The sequence below is a fragment of the Tyto alba genome, unplaced genomic scaffold (assembly GCF_018691265.1).
Source record: "Tyto alba isolate M040663 unplaced genomic scaffold, T.alba_DEE_v4.0 Super-Scaffold_20000042, whole genome shotgun sequence".
Lineage (NCBI taxonomy): Eukaryota > Metazoa > Chordata > Aves > Strigiformes > Tytonidae > Tyto > Tyto alba.
Window position 1 is genome coordinate 4,377,887 of NW_024881293.1, and position 16,605 is coordinate 4,394,491.

Below are 16,605 nucleotides of genomic sequence, written 5' to 3' on the forward strand. Positions count from 1 at the left end.
ATCATCTATCCTGCCTGACAAACTGATTTTATCCGCCGTATTAAAGAAAAAGGTATTTGTTGTCTTTTTTTCACACCAAAGTCTACAGTCACTCTATAGGAAGGTTAAAAGCATGTAATTAAAATTTATCCTAAAATTCAACCTAAGAGAAAGAAGGACTGGTCCAGTTAACAACAAAATATTTAGAAATAATTTCATCTTCTAGTAACAGAAAGGAAAATGGAAAAAAAAATCAGCTAAGAAAGAAAGATGTGGCTGAAAACAGGACTTGTTAGAAACACCTCCCCTTTCCCAAGCAAGGTACAAGTCTGCATCCCGTGTATCTCCCCACTTTGCACTATTCTAAATTACTTTTTGCTGTTTTGTTCTACCCTTCTCATGCTCCACTCCCCCTGAATTCCGGTTAGCAGAGGAGTGCAATACACAAATAGTCTATAGTCTCCCTGTCAGCATAAGGACCAGTAAATCAAGGTGGTTGCAATTACCTCCCCTCCCTTACTCATCTTCTCACTCTGCCCCACAGGAAGAAATCTAAGTTACACACCATTTACATTAAAAAATCTTATGTATTCACATAGCTTAATCCTTTTTAGGAAAGGGCAGTTGATTAGAACAAAACTCAATATACTCAACTATATGATTATGATCCCTTTTCATTCCTCCTCTAAATACAAATTCTTTTCCACAACAATCTTTGTCTACGACAGAAAGATATCCAACATAATTTCTTTATTACCAACATCTAATTACATTGACCAGTGTTGCAAACAACTAAGCAAATCATGGAAAATGCTGAACACTAAGCTCCTACTGATGTCAGGAAAAGCCAAGAGCTCTTCACTCTGCACCACTGGATCAAGATTGCTGCATAGGCAACTTCTTCAAAACAATTCTAAATAAGGAAAAAAGAAGCAATTCCTTTTTCAAGCCAAATGTATGGCTTATTTATAAGTAATCCACAGGCTGTTTATAGGAAAATACTTTTTTCTTTAAGATATACTGACTCTTCTTGCTCCATTCTCTGCAGCTTCCCAAGTTCTTGGCCTGCATGTGCTTTAAAAACTAAAAATGAAATAACTACAAATGCAGTCCAAAATTCCTGTAATGAACTCATGGTATTACTGCCAAGGAACATTTACCAAAAAGCAATGAGTGCAATTATAAACAACGGAAAATACTGCTGATACAAAAATCTGTTCTAATTTTAACAGTGTGTTCTTCGAGATTTAGCAACTATAAAAGTCAATCTGAATTTATGCCAAGAAAAACGGACAACAGCAGCATCTTCGTGTTAATATCCTAACTTTTATTTATAAATTTTAAAATGGTAAACCACACGCTAGAAATACATGTGCATCAACAATATTAAGAGTTGATGCTGAAGGCTTCCCTCCCCCTGCACCAAGTATCCCACCTCAGAAGCCAAGGGAAAAAGGTAAACATCATCTTGGACATACGGAACAGCTCAGACCCAACTAACAAGGTCTTGGTTTTGAAATTGCAAGTCATCTACCATGACTGGGTTATCAGATACGTGACATAGCTGTAGGAGTGTGTAAAGAGCCGGAGGCACTGATGTCCACACACCAACCACCACACCACAGATCAAAATATAATAAACAGTGTTAAGTAACGTAATTAATCATAAAATGCTCTGAAGATAATTGATTTATAAATAGAATAGTCTTCTCACCAATTTGCGCTGCCTTGTGTAACCAATATCCTCCATCCCACTATTATCTGCATTCCTGATTCAAGCCACACTCCCTCAGCATAAGCAAAAATCCCCAAGGGCCAAAAGCAGCAGATTAACAAATAGTTAAGATGATCTGTGCTCAACAACAGTTTTAGCCAACTTGTCATTCTAATTTCCATTAAGTTGACAGGACTTGCCATCATGGCAAGACGACAACATTGCTAGGATGCTAGGACTCTCACATGTACTAGATAATTAACAACTTCTAACCTGTTGAGTTCCCTGATGGCCCGCAGTCTACGTATGTACCGACGGCAGCTTGGCAGGATTGAGAGATGATGGGCATGCAGGGTTAAGAAGAAACATTCTGTTGGGAATTTCGGCTCAGAAAATGGAGACGGATCCCTGTCTAGAAAACCAACACACAAAAAATCCGTATGGGTGAATAAATCAACAAATGAACTGCCTTGTCTAGGGGTGAGACCATGAACTCAACTTCCTTTAAAACAAGTAAGAGCAGATAGCATCAAGAAAAAGCATTTAGGAATAGGGGAATTATTTGCTAGAATCACATACCTCCAGGTATTTCCTCCCTCCAGTATCAAGAACAGAAGGCATAGTAAATGCTTAATTCATCTCAATAACAGTACTCACAAAGTTCAGCAATCCAGGCAGCAACATCCTCCATTGTTGCTTTCACTCGTGTCTCATCTGTGGGGAGGTCAATACGACACCTGGGATGAAATATGTACATGGGATCAACCGTTTCCAGCTTTATCTTCGTACTTAGTTGCTGTAGTACCCATAAGAAGTTGAGCATAAAGCCATCTGTAGATACCAAACGATCATCTGTCTGGGGGTAAGAAAGTAAATAGTTGAAGACATAAGCTTAGAGGTACAAGGGTATTTTCTGCTGCTTTAGCAGTATTCCACGTAAACGCAAGTTGAAGAAAAGGGAAAAAACGTGAACAATGTGGATCTGTAAGGAGACTTTCGTGTTAACAGGAAGGTCATTTACTAACTTACGTATTATCTTTCTCTATGGTTGAAGCTGTCATTCTCAAGGACATTAGACAAACAAAAAGAAGACAACCTAAGAAACTACAAGGGCTTAAAAGGGCCCCTTTCAAGAATGGTTTGCCACCGATATGTACAGCAACAGAAGAGTTTCAAACAGTTGCTGAGCTTTACTTCTTAAGTTATATCTTAAGGGTAAAGTTTCTATTACTTCTTCACAGGAGTTTCACAGAAATATTCCTAGTAATGGTTCCAATTGTTTGCTTTTGAAAAGGGGACTTGAAGACAACAATGATGCAAACGTCAGTTGTTCAGGATTCATGCACAGATTTTATCACAGGCAATGAGTGCAATGCATCAATTAAACAATGGCAAAATAACATCCTTGTTGTTTCACTGGCACCATGCCAGTTCTTATCTACATTATTTCTTTTACAGAAACAGTAAAAACAAAGCCTAGCAACTTACCAGCTGGGAAATAAGTTTCTTAAACACAGCCAACTGGAATGAAGCCCCCATAGATGGGGCAGGGGGAAGTACAAAGCTTTAAACATCTAATACAGAATCCCTGTTAATGAATTGACTTGTCAGTCCTAAGAAAGGAAAGAAACTGATCAAGGAAGTAAACCACAATAATTTCAGAAACAGGAAATGTATTGAAAGAGAGAAAGACTGATGACAGAGCTTCTTGCCTGTTGTAGCAGGCATTCAGAATGTTTTTGTCCTCCATTCAATAGCCACCATCGCATGAGCCACCTAGTGCTATTTGTGCATTGACTTGTCTAAAAATCACAGGAAGAGCGCTCCCCCTTATTTACCTGCATTTGTGCCTTTTTCATGTTGGCATTGACAATAGCTGCCATGTAATTGAGAGCTGCTTCTCGAGTTTCACCATTCAGCAAAATACTGTGTAGAATCTTGAACAGCTCTTGCTGGAATTGCAAGTAAACATTCTGTCAGGTTCCACATAGTTCTCAACATCACATTCCTGCTTTTCTGTTGCTCTGTATTTTTACGTTCTACAAATTGCACAAAACTAACTACAACTGCTGTTATGGCCTTACTGTCAACTTTATATGCGTATATTAGTTATGACATTCGTTACCGAAAAGATGTATATACAAGACTAGTGCAACACACACACACACTAGTACAGTATATATTTTTCTACTCATCCTTTGACGTGAACTATAATCCATGGCTAACTGTTCTGATATTTTCTGAATGGCCTTACAGCCTTAAAGATGTATTTGTTGCACTCTAATTTCTTCTTTTTCTTAATTCTCTTCAGCAATATTCTCACAGATTCATTGCTTAACATAGAAACTAGATTTTTTTAGATTATATTCTTCATCTATGTAAAGACCAAACACCCACAATATCTTGCATTTTTTTTAAACATGAGAACACTTACCCTTGCTAATTCCAGGTAATGTTGCAAAGACTGGCTAACAACCCGCGTGTTTTCAAGAGTAATGGCAGGCCCTGAGAAGTACTTTTCAACTACTTTGTTCTGTAAGTAGAATGAATATTGGCAAATGTATCGAATATACTGGGGAAGGGGAAAAAAAAGAACACAAACAAAACCAAACAAAAACCCCACCATGCTACTATCAACATCCTTCTGTAACACTTACATCATCTTCAGCAAAGACAGACAGACTAAAGAAGGCTCCAAGGTAGGAAAGTCTTTGCAGCTCTCTTCCTGCACCTGTGCTTAAAGATTTAGGCAACCACAAGGGCAACGAGACAACCTAGAAAATAGGAGAAATAGCAAGTTAATCAAAGCTGCTCTGTCAGCCATACTGTATCTGCACTGTCACCTTCCAGTGTTTGCCACATGCTGTCCATTCTTCAACATTCAGTCATTCTGATAGCTAAATAGAAACATCTCTGCACTATTTCAGCAATCTAAGCAAGTCTTGTTTGTCCTAGTTTTTCTAAATTCTCAGCAAAAAGGATTCTCTTTACCAGTTTACTTCAAACTATTGTTTAGCGTGTGGTACTACAGCAGTCCCTTTCAGAGTTCTGAAGAACTTTATCATGGATTGTATGATACCAACAAAGTAAGTTACATGGTTCTTTTATTTTAGAAAAAAAAAATCAGACTGGATACACTTACCAAACTGCACATGGGGTGTGTTTTCCCAAACTTGATTTCACAAAGTTCACATAGTGCCTATAAGGAAATCCCAAGAAAAATTACTTTTATGTGCATTTCACAAGTAACCGGTCTGCAAATAATAAGCCTAGCATGGTAAACTGCTGAAAAAGCCAAACCTTTTTCCCCCTCCATCAGTGGAAAAACTTCCATCGTCTACAACAGTGAAGAGGTCCAAAAAGAGCTAGAGCACACCCTGCTCCCATTTTAGCTTTTACATCTGCTCCAAGTTGTCTCAAAAAAGCTAACATGTCTCATAGGATAATAAATTATTGCACTTATTTAAAAAATTAGTTGTTCAAATTCTTTGTTCAGAATATAACAATGCCTTTGCTGGACCCCTGAACTGCCACATAAAAGTCAGTAACAATAATAAATAGAGCAATTGTTCTATACATACACCAAGGCCTTTGTCTTTTGAATCAGAGTGGAAAAATGTCAGATGAACACAGAAGCCAGAAAAAGAATCCTATCCAAGATCTCTAACTCACTTTCAACTGTAGCACAGAAAAAAGAAAGCAGTTATAATAGATGATTCTGAAAACACAAATACTGTAGGATTTCATATATTCCGCTTGCTTATACTATAGCCAGTAACTCCTATTCCATCCTTTTGTTGCACACTGTGCCAACAAAAGATGATCCAAGTGGAATATCATTTTCAAGTAGCCCTTACTTGTAGCCAACGGCCAAATTTGCAACAGTTCACAGTTTAATTTGGGGGGGAATAACAGAAGAGCAGAACACAGAACCAGAAGAAATTGTTACTTTTGTGGAAGTGTCAAAGTTGCTCAGTCAATTTGATTTGCAGTACCCCAGTCCATCTAATTTCCTGAAATACAAATTAAACTTGCGATGTAACAGCCTTTTTTGGCATCTTACGATGAAGGATCATAAAATCTGAAGGTGTTAGCTGACAACGCTCGATTTAGCCAAGAATTTAGCTTGTTCTTTTGTGGCCAAGCATGCTTTTCAAAAGACTTTTTTGTTTTGTCAATAAAATCAGTAGGAGGTAAGCAGATCTGGGAGTAAAGTATGCACTTAAAAGAAACCTAAAAATAAAACCCCAAACTTTTCAGCCAGGGAATGTTATGACCTTTTCCTACAGTAAATAGTCATCTATTCAAATAATTTCAGGTGTAATGCAATATATTTTAGTTTCCCACATACAGAACTGAGTCCAGCAAACATTGGTATGGATATGGGGCCCTGTTTCCCAGACTTAAATCAAGAGGAGCTTAGCAGGATTTTATAGGTGTCCACAGTATTTGAACTAGTATGCATGATGAAATCCCTACATTTGATTAATCTTATATAAAGCAATGCATATAAACTTTCCAATAGCCCACTATACTAACACTGTACATTAAGCGTAAGATATTATTGGCCTCTGACTCTACTAGATTTTAATGACCTTTTACACATCTCATACCACATTAACCTTCTAGCAGAATTTAACAGTTATCCACTAACTAAAGAAATCCCCAAAATGTTGAAGTACATTAACTGGTATAGAATCTGCCGAAGTTATCAGTAATCATACAGAAACTACTTCTAGAAATGAACAGTCCTTACCATAAGAGGGTACTTAAAATTGTCACTATCAAGGGAGCATTCTTTGGAAGCTACAGCCAGGCCTTGTAAAATGGGAATAAAGATCTGTAAAAACAGAAGTAGATTACTTTATTCAAGAATAGGAAGCAATCAAATGACACTATTGCTGTATACAACATGAAATGCTTGTTCATTCTTCAAATACCACAAATTACACCAAAGAAAAACTAAGATACTGTCTTGAAATTTTTATCAATTAAGCTCGAACACTTATTTATTCAAACCTAAAAGACAACTTGCCTGATACAGTTTAAGTGATGATTTGATGTGATGCCTAGGCATAACAACTTATCCAGAAAACCTTCTTTCTAAGCACTTGTACATATTTTTCCTGATCATGTTCTAACTTGTTTCCAGACATTTACTTTGCAAACCAAAAAAATCCAGAGACGTACACCTAGATTTGGACCCAAAGCTGAGAGATACAAGCTGAAGCTGACAAATAGTTAAATCAGCTCCCTGAAAAATCAGGTGGTGTTACATCAAGTTCTCTGCATGTGGAAACTACTTGGGGAAGCATACACACATTCCATACAGGATCACTACAGATACTGTATGCACGTATATTATATATGCAAACAACAGCACAAGTTCTGTAGAGGTCTCCAACAACCTGATTGTCCAAACGGGTAATAATTTATTTGCCTACACACCTGGGGTAATAACATAGCTTTAATTTTGTGTGTCATAACCAAGTTGGTTTTGTGCTCCAAAGCTTTATCATTGATAAGAGTAAAGAAAGTAAGCAGCAGCCAAGAAAGGTTATGAAAGAGGAAATGACATGACAGGAACTTATCAAAAGTAATTATACCCAATTAGTAAGTCCCAATCACACGGCTCTGACAACTATACCCACACAAAATAAACACTTATAATAATTTTGCAACAAAAACAAGAGGTACCACTGAACTTAAATTTAAGTATGCTGTGTTGCTTCTATGAACAAACAAAAAAAATATTATCAAACCATATTACAGGAAAAAGGACTATAAATAGGTGGTGGTTTGCTTCAGCTAGAGGAATGGTTCTATCCTCCAGGGTAGGTGACCTTTAACACTTTCCATAACCACTTTTTGACAGTCTTAAATGTACTTTCAACTGCATAAACCTCCACCAGAAGGTGTCCAGACAGAAATATAAATTACTACAAGGTACTTGCAGTACACAAAAATTAGCTAATGTAATTTTTATCGAAATTGGGAGGATCAAATGACATGCTGAAGGCCCCTTTACAGCTAACACGCATAATACTGCAGGAGCACTATTAGACACAATTACAATCTTCCTGATCTGCTTTAACATTATATGGGCTAGGAGTTTGTTAGACTTGCGTCTTAATTACTAGGCCCACCAGTTCCAATTTTTTTTACATATCAGTGAACTACTCTGATACACAGAATAAACCATCTAATTTTTCTCAGTCATCTCCTCCATAAAATATGAAGACTTACTGGACTAGGATTTGTAAAATGCTCTTAGCACTGTAAATACAAATAATTCAAGTTGCAAAGAAGGGTGAAGATTGCAAGATGGAAAAAACAATAAATCTTTCCGAATATGATTACAGAAGATTGCTGTCTTACACATTTTTAGAATTATTTTGTACAGAAGCACAGAAAGATGAAAACCCAGGATCAGTCCTGTAATATATGCCTGCATATTCTCAGTAGTTCACTTCAACATGACATAAATGTGTGCTGCTTATTAACAAACGCATTTTTAATTATGAGAACCAGCAAATAATGAAAAATGAGTCTTTGTCACAAAATTCTATAGGAGTTTAAAACTGACAAAAACAAACTCCAATTGCTTAGCAAATCGTTAGCCCCTGAAGTAATAGGTATAGAACTGTGAGATTCAGAATAAACCTCTGGAAATGCGCTCTCTTGGATATTGCAAATAGCATAAACACAGGATATAATTATTTAATTTTTCACTTATGCCTCACCTGTTTGAACACCTCTTCATCCTGATAAGTTGTTCTCACCAATTCTTGGATGAAGCCAAATGGGAGATTCCTACATAGCATATATGGTACCAGCAGAGACTGCTGCTGCAATGACCTTTATTTGTATAAAAAAAAAAAAAATCCAATACTACTTATTATTTGTAGTAGTATTTGCAAAAATGTCAGAGTAATCACATCTAAGGATGTGCCAGAAAGCAGATTATCAACATGTAGACACACCTACTCCTTTCAGAAGTAACTAACCTTGTCTTCTCAAGTTACTTGTGGAAAGGTTATTCTGAAACAGATGCTGCTGCCAACACCACACTTTATTTTAATGAGACTGAAAGAAAATAACAGCTTCTGTGTAATAATTGGTTCTCCCTTCTATTCCCCTCTAATGAAAAAAACCTTTGTTAAGCTCAACTAGTGAAGGAACAACATTTTTTGACATTTGCTTTTCCAGATTAGAAAAAGAACATAACTTTAGTCTTCTCTGAATTAATTCTGTCATTATTTTTAACTGCTCCCTAGGATTTTTGAAAAATTATCTTTTTTAGCTCATTACATATATAAAGCATTCTAATATCAACATTGGTTCATGAAGACAAAACTAATCTCAAAGCACAGTGGATAATTGGTGCACCTTTAAAGATTACAGAAGTATTGTTTGGAAACAAAAATACAACATCATGCTGATTTTACTAAAAGTCACACATCCTATTTTAAAAACCTTTTTACTATTCCAACTAAACAGTCTGCTAGTTAAACAACTGCTGCTGAAACAACTGCTCTGGAAATCTCAGAGTCATGATTTAGTGTAGAATGTCTACACACAGATTTACATTATCAGATCTGTTGTGGTAAACTCTCTAGAGTAAACAAGTGCTATGCCACTTCAGCAGTTTTTGCTACACACTGTGATAAGACTGTTTCTGAGACGCAGCTCTAGTGGTTACTGACTTTTCACTGTAGTGCCCCAACAATCTGCAAGTGAAACAGTTTATGCATAAGGTAAGGCAAAAACCTGCTTCATTAACACAGATTCCCCATTGAAATTGTTCAAACCAACCCCGATGATTTTACCCAAACAATCAGAAAACATGTGAACTGCTCTTCACCAACACATCAGTGGGAACAATAGTCTCTGATGGTAAAGAAATAAACTATTCTTCTGGCACATAAATGTATCCTGCTCCAACAACTGATCTTAGTTTTCTTATGGAGTCCTCAAAAGAAAAACAAAAATACCAGAACCATCTAACTTTCACGATTAATATCAGCTGAATTTACCTTGGTTGTGTTAAGGATCCCTGTAGCACCAAAGCAGCATGTGAAATGCACTGTGATCGGATGTTGCTCAGTAACTGGCTAACTGTTGGCTGGCTACACATCTGATAAAAATAACTTGCTTTTAATACAAACTAGAAGTATTCAGAGACAGAAGAGACAGGAAACATGATAAATTTCTTTATTCATGCACTATGAATGTAATAGGCAACTAAGATTAGAACTACTCCAGCTAAAAACCTTTCAGATTTTATGTGAAAAGTACTGCTTGTTTATTTCCTAGAAGCAAAAGCTTAAAGCAGAATATAGAATGCTGATAGGGAGCTGGTCTCACAAAAATATGTTTTACATGGAATAAACTTGGATAAAACGCAGTAGATAAAAAGGGAAGGACAGTTTCTAACAGTGCATATTTTAGAGATGTAAACATATACGTGATACGAATATGAATTACTAAGAGTCACAAGAGACCTTATATGTTCTATAAATCTATTTCTACAACAAAGCCATTAAGATAGAACTATTGATTTCCAGCAGCTTTACCCACTAAACAGTAAGAGGAGTGTCTGTGACAGCACTGACACTTCACTCATTTGAAATATACCTTTGGTGCTTTTCTCTCCTCTATTCCAACTCTGTCAAAACACTCAATGAGGTAGTTCAGCATCTCTGTCTCCTTACAATTTTCAATGGTGAAATGATCGCTGCAGGAATCGGAAACACTTGAGCTGCCAGAGCCTCCCATACTTGAAAACACATAAAAAGAAGAAACAAAGCATTAGGTACAGTTCTTCACTTATGCCCAACCAAAAAACTCATGAGCTCTTGACTTTGTCATTTTTCTGAAGACTTCATCCCATCACACACGGCTCAATAATTATGATCATTTCTGTGATCTATGAAGAGCTCTCCATTTAACAGCTTGTCCAACTCTGGAAGTTCAGCTGTACTGTAACATGACTCAGGAATATTATCTTATTAAAATAATAAGTATCTGAAAGGCAGCAATAAGGTGCAGGACTTCGACGGGAATCAATAAATCTGGTTCTCACATGGCAATTCCAAAAATCAACAGACTTTAAGTTGCACCTGACATCAAAACTGTTCGGATGCTCAGGACATCACAACACTTCCATGCCATGATGCAGAATCTGCACAGTCTCTGTATATAGCACTCAAATTCGTAGAAATGTCACCAACTCTTAACACTAGCCTACCCGTGGAAGGTAAGATCCTGCCACTGCAGAGAAGAGACCTTAGCTGATAGATAGGGCTATAAACAATCACTTTCTATATTCTAAGGAAGGAGAAAAAACAAAACAGGAGGCAATACATCAAAGCAAGTTTTCCTTTTGAAATCTCCACATTGAAGATCATTTAATTTCAACTCAATTTATTCCAATTCCCTTACAGTAACATATGCCATTTAGTTAAGCAGCACAGCCTAGGGGGAAAAAAGAAAGTACTGATATTGTAAACACCAAAACTAAATCCACAAAACCAAAGCCATGCTTAAGACAAGAGAGAAATTAAATACAAAAGTGAGAACAGACCTCACAACTCAATCTCAGACCTGTTATCTCAACAGAATTCTTCTCCACATAACAGCTTGGCAAAACTAATTAAAAGCGAAATCCTCATTTTACAGAAGGGAATTAAGATAAGATATATTCTCTTTATGCAAATAGAATTTAAAAAATAGCAACTACATGGATGGTCTACTGCTATTCCTCAAAGAAAAGTTTCTGTGCAGTCAGGGTGGATGTAAATGACCAATTTATAAGCCCCAGATTTTAAACTGGAAAAATAAGAGTATTTGTTCCCTTAAATGCAGCTTTTTAGAAGTATGTCCAAAACTACAAACTGTGCCAAAACTGTAATTTTCTTTAAACTGTAAAATAATTCACATTTTAATAATCAAGCTGTACAAATCTATTGTGCAGGCTTTATAGTCCAACCAATACATCAGGGAAACGTTATTACTGCTAAGCATCTGGTAGCTCAGCACGTTAAAAAACGTAACTTCTCATAGCAGCAATTGCTTTTTGCAGAGAATTTGTTTTCAGTTATTCAATTAAAACTAATCCATGTAAAACATAGCTCTATTACAACAGTACTCAGTAACCATGAAATCATATGCATTTTGCTTATAGTCTCTCTTTTAAACCTCTTGACTTCTCACATTCAGCTTAAAAATTATCCTTTTAAGAACACCAATTTATACAAAAAGCCCCCTACTACTATAGTCATTCTGGTAATGATTTCACTGCAGCAGTAACTGAAATTATTCTAATGCAAAGCTCATACATCCTTCATACACATATTGAATGCCGTGGTATTTTCAGAATGCACGTTGTTGCATAATTGTACAAAAACTGTGTTTATAATTTAACTAACATCTTACTGCTGCCTGCAGCATGCCAAGACATCACATACAAACTAACACTCTAGAAGCGTAGCAGCCTCAGAAATCCTTACCACAAGCCTTGCACCTCAATCAAATTATTGGATTAAACTGCCAACAGGATAAAAATTAAGTGAAACAGTGGGGAAAAATAATCCTAAATTCCACATATACAAAAAACCCTAAACCTCTGTTATCAAGTTCCCTCTCCTGAATTAGACTGGAATGGAAAAGAGGAGATCCTACTGGGAGGACTTCTATTTAACAGTCTGACTTTAGCAGTTGTGTCCCAACATACCACAGGAATAATTGTAGACAGAAAACCTAGTAAGGGAAAAGATTATCTGATACCAAGTCTTTTGGAGCATTTCCTGACATCACAAGACAGTTCCCGATGTCTTGACCTAACTTAGTTTTAGAAGGCTCAATCAATTAGATTTCCCCTGACTTCTGCTGTACCTAAAATACTTCAAAAGGGACTGAAAATCTGGGAGGAACTCTTTTTTCCTCCCTGTTGTTCAACATGCATGTAGTCTTTAAACTATCATCTTGTTTCCCTTATACATTTGAAAATTGTAACTGGCTCTACGAGGCTACATGGCCAGCCATAGGCTACCTCAGCATTACTACCAATCATTCTCAGGGGCTGAATGATCCTAGGAAGCATTCAGGATACTAGCAAGGCTACAGGAAGTATCATTTTTCAGAAAAGTCTTCCTGAAATACATGGGGCTTACATCCAACATTTATTAATTTATCCAATTTGGTTTCATACAAAGGAATGGGGTGTTTCTTTGGGAAAACATTTCTGTACAGCCAAGACACTGCAGCATTACTCTGCAATTGAATGTAGAACTAGAAAAGATCCTACCCTGCACTTATTTTTCCAAAAGTTTCTTTTTCACTTGGCATATCCAATGTTCTGCAGGGTTTTTTGCACAGGTATCTGGCTACCTTCCCAACAGAACTCACTAACATCAGTTCTCATTTTGCCTTCACATATATCAACGTCACAAATGAAAGAGCTTTGCTAAACAATTTCTAAGTCCCTGTTTTACAGTAAAAAATTCTGCTCTTCGTCATCCATTCTTGACTGTTCCAACTACATCAGCCTCTACTACTTATTATGTCAAAAGACCACTTTAAACGTTCAGGTGTATTTTCTCAACATGCTAGAATAGCCATCCTCAGCTGTCAAGCAGCAATGAATCTTAAAGTCATTCTATTGCATCCACTGGCTATTTGCCACTTGACCTTTTTCTAAATGTTAAACTTAATCCTCATTTTCCATTTTTTTGATAGGAAAATATGCACGTGATGTACTACTGGTTTTAAAATTACAACCATGAGTAAATAATATTCTTTCTACTCATACAGTCAATGAGGAGTTCCACGCAAACACCATTTCAGAAATAATGCTCATTAAACCTAAAAGGCAGTATGATTAACATTCACTTTATCTTAGTCAGCTCTTTTTTGAAGAGCTGACTAACTAGCATTCATTATATATGTTTATATGCAGTCTTAAAAACCCATGCAGGTCAACTCCTTGGCTCTAGCAATTTCCCAAATTACTCTGAAAAAACACTTGACGCTATACAGACTGTTAGTTCCTAAGCAACCAAGCATGCAGGTTACATTTTCTTTCTCCAATACCTGGACCCAAACTGGACACAAGAAAAATCATCATCTTCATTTTCTTCATCACTACTGTCCTCAGACACATCAGAAACGGCAAGAAGGAGGAGGGAGAAAGGGTTGTCGTATATACTACCACAACAAAAATGAAAAAGGCCATCAGATTTTTTTTAAGCCAAAAGTAAATGGTAGCTTTCCTTTGTAAGTCTGCCAAAAATCATCTTCTCTAAACATGCAGAGAACTGCTAACTCCATGTTAGTAAAACCAAGACTATACTAACATGCTCTGTTACACTACTACAAGTTATTCACATATCAAAACACCACACGTTCACAAACCAAAAATTTAAAGAGAATTAAAAAGGAGTTTTGCGGCCTAATAAAAATTATGGTTGAAGTGAGAATGTTTAGACAAGACTGCACAGTAAGTATTACAATTCTAAGCTACTGAACTTTAAAGCAGTGGTCTCAAAACCTTGCATGCTTGTTTTTCCCTCCTGCAGGGACTGGGCATTCCAGGAGCAGTCAGAGAAAACGCAGTAGTACTTTGTCTGGCATACTGATATAGGCTCATCTGTAATTTAAATCTATGCACTCGGGAATCAAATCTAACACAGTCCAGCAAGTAACAACTTTCAACAAATCAACTAAAGCCCTACTGAGAAAACTGATTTCAAAGCAGGAGGTCTGTTTGGTTTACTATCCAGCCGTAGCAACTGAACAGAAATCTAATGGTTTAACTGGAATGGATTTAATAGTAGGAGGAAATTAAAACAATATTGCTACCTTTAAAGTCATCACATTACACTTCAAACGCTCGCAGAAGCAGATTTAACATTTTAGCAAAGATGGCTTGTTAGGAAGTCAACATATTAGCACAAACCAGAACACAGAAATCAACTCAGGATAAGTAGGGTGAGCTCATCACAAACATAAGTTCTTTCAAATTGCACTATTAAGCCACACCCCACACAGAACACATTAAACACACTCTTTTGTTCTTGTGAAATACCTAGAAGGAATCCTGTTCAGTAAAGAAGAACGCCTGCGCAAGGTACTGGGTGATGCAGTAAACAAAGGTGGACCCATTGTTGTGGGTCTCTGTCTGGATGTGATGACTGGCATGGCTGGAGGGCTAGCAGCCATGACTGGAGAACTTTGTGAACTAGATGGGATGGAAATATTCAAGGAACGTGGGATGGAAGAAGCTGAAAAGCCTCCAGAATGGGCAACAGTGTATGGCCGGTACCTCGGAGAGGAAGGCTGCATCCAGGAAGGGCTTGTTGCTGTGAGGTGAGAGCTGACAGTAATGGAAGGCACAGATGTAGTGGCAACTGAACTGGCTGGTGGGCTAAGAGATGAACCAGTCATTGGTACATAGCTTGTGAAATTGGTAGTAGGAGCTGGACTAGTCCCATAGAGACTAAACCAGTTATAGGGGAAAAAGAAAAAAAAAAAAGGCAACAATTTAGCATATGCAGAAAAAGCATGAAAAAAGATAAACTGAGCAAGAGAAGCCCTTGCCCTGCTGATGACTCTTCAGCAATAATTTTGCAGCTCACATACATTATTCCTTTTTACTAGTGTTGAACAAAACTGTGTCACAATCTACACACTTTTAAAGGTAAGAGTCATAGCCTTCACTGATGCAAGTTAGGGATACTTCTCAGTAGAAACCAGCTACATGGCTTTAACCTATCAAATACACTTCTAGCCATAGCAACAGAACGAAAAACGGTGGAGGGACACTCACATGAAAAAGCGAGGAACTTTAAAAATCTATTCTATTCATAGTCCTTGGGACATTTGTATGCCCCTCTCTCTCCTCTAGTCTACCAATCAATATTCAAGTGAAATCAGTATTCAGTTATAATCAGAAGTCACCTGGATAATGAACTGGAACCAAAGGAGCCCACATTACAGAACATAGGGCTGCTTCCTGGGTTAGAGCCCATGTTTAAAATCAGGCTTCTGTCAGGAGACCGGGCAGCTGCAGCAATTGGCTGTGATGTAGCTGTCAGACTAGCAAATGGGTTTTCATCCCTTGACTGGGTGGACATCATCAGCACTTCCATCAAAATCTGCCCAATCAAGTCCTTAAAATCTGAAAACACTGTTAAGAATAGAAGATGACAGTTAGTACCCTCAACTACTGTCTTCAGCTACACATTAGTCAGAGATGTAAACATTATCAGAGATTTCAACTGAAGGACAGGAATTTACTTCTGTCAATTAAGTGTTGCTTTTCGCAAAAACAATAGACTGATACTTACAACTATCACTCTGTGCGTACTAACTAGCTTCTAAAATTATAGCTACACACAAATATCTTTCCATAAAAGTATAAAAGATCATAAATGACCTAATGTCATTTTTGTTGATGATTTCAGTTGTCTTGTCCGTCCCTCTCACTTTCCCCTGCTGTTGCTGAGTTGGGCAAGCTGTGTCATAAAGGAAAAAACATGCACGCACACACAGCCCACCCCACATATACCCACACATAAAACAACAATTTTTATTTTGCTCATATCTTATTGCTGATGTATTAAGTATAATTTGTTATATAAAATAATCAGGAATTCTTTGTTTATTGAATTAACTGCTAAATGTGTATTATGATGAAAGACAACCCATTATGTCAGTAAAAGCTTTCTGGGGAAAAAAAACCAAACACACAATAAAACAACAACACTGCAATTTCAGCACACTAGTTTGACAAGGGAAAATGTAACCAACAAGAGCATAGCAATTGACTGAAACAGAAGCTATGACCAATGGAATCCCCAAAAAGGAACATGGGACTCATTTCCTGCTACATCTGCTTATAGCAGATGTTG

At 37.0% G+C, this 16,605-nt stretch overlaps 1 protein-coding gene across 3 annotated transcripts in view; it reads right to left on the reverse strand.

The window, feature by feature from the left end:
• Positions 1 to 16,605, reverse strand: part of UBE4B (ubiquitination factor E4B) — a 41,846-nt gene that overhangs the window by 10,957 nt on the left and 14,284 nt on the right. Inside the window, exons 6-17 of one of the 3 annotated variants that reach the window (XM_033007575.2) lie at positions 15,653 to 15,881; positions 15,018 to 15,191; positions 10,331 to 10,472; positions 9,730 to 9,830; positions 8,437 to 8,551; positions 6,450 to 6,533; positions 4,836 to 4,892; positions 4,351 to 4,467; positions 4,128 to 4,226; positions 3,532 to 3,645; positions 2,351 to 2,549; positions 1,967 to 2,105 (exon numbers count right to left, since the gene is read on the reverse strand). In XM_033007575.2, the coding sequence (XP_032863466.1) occupies positions 1,967 to 2,105; positions 2,351 to 2,549; positions 3,532 to 3,645; positions 4,128 to 4,226; positions 4,351 to 4,467; positions 4,836 to 4,892; positions 6,450 to 6,533; positions 8,437 to 8,551; positions 9,730 to 9,830; positions 10,331 to 10,472; positions 15,018 to 15,191; positions 15,653 to 15,881 (1,570 nt within the window). Of the gene's footprint in view, positions 1 to 1,966; positions 2,106 to 2,350; positions 2,550 to 3,531; positions 3,646 to 4,127; positions 4,227 to 4,350; positions 4,468 to 4,835; positions 4,893 to 6,449; positions 6,534 to 8,436; positions 8,552 to 9,729; positions 9,831 to 10,330; positions 10,473 to 14,780; positions 15,192 to 15,652; positions 15,882 to 16,605 lie in introns of all 3 variants that reach the window. The other 2 variants (XM_042794321.1, XM_033007576.2) reach the window with 2 other exon arrangements.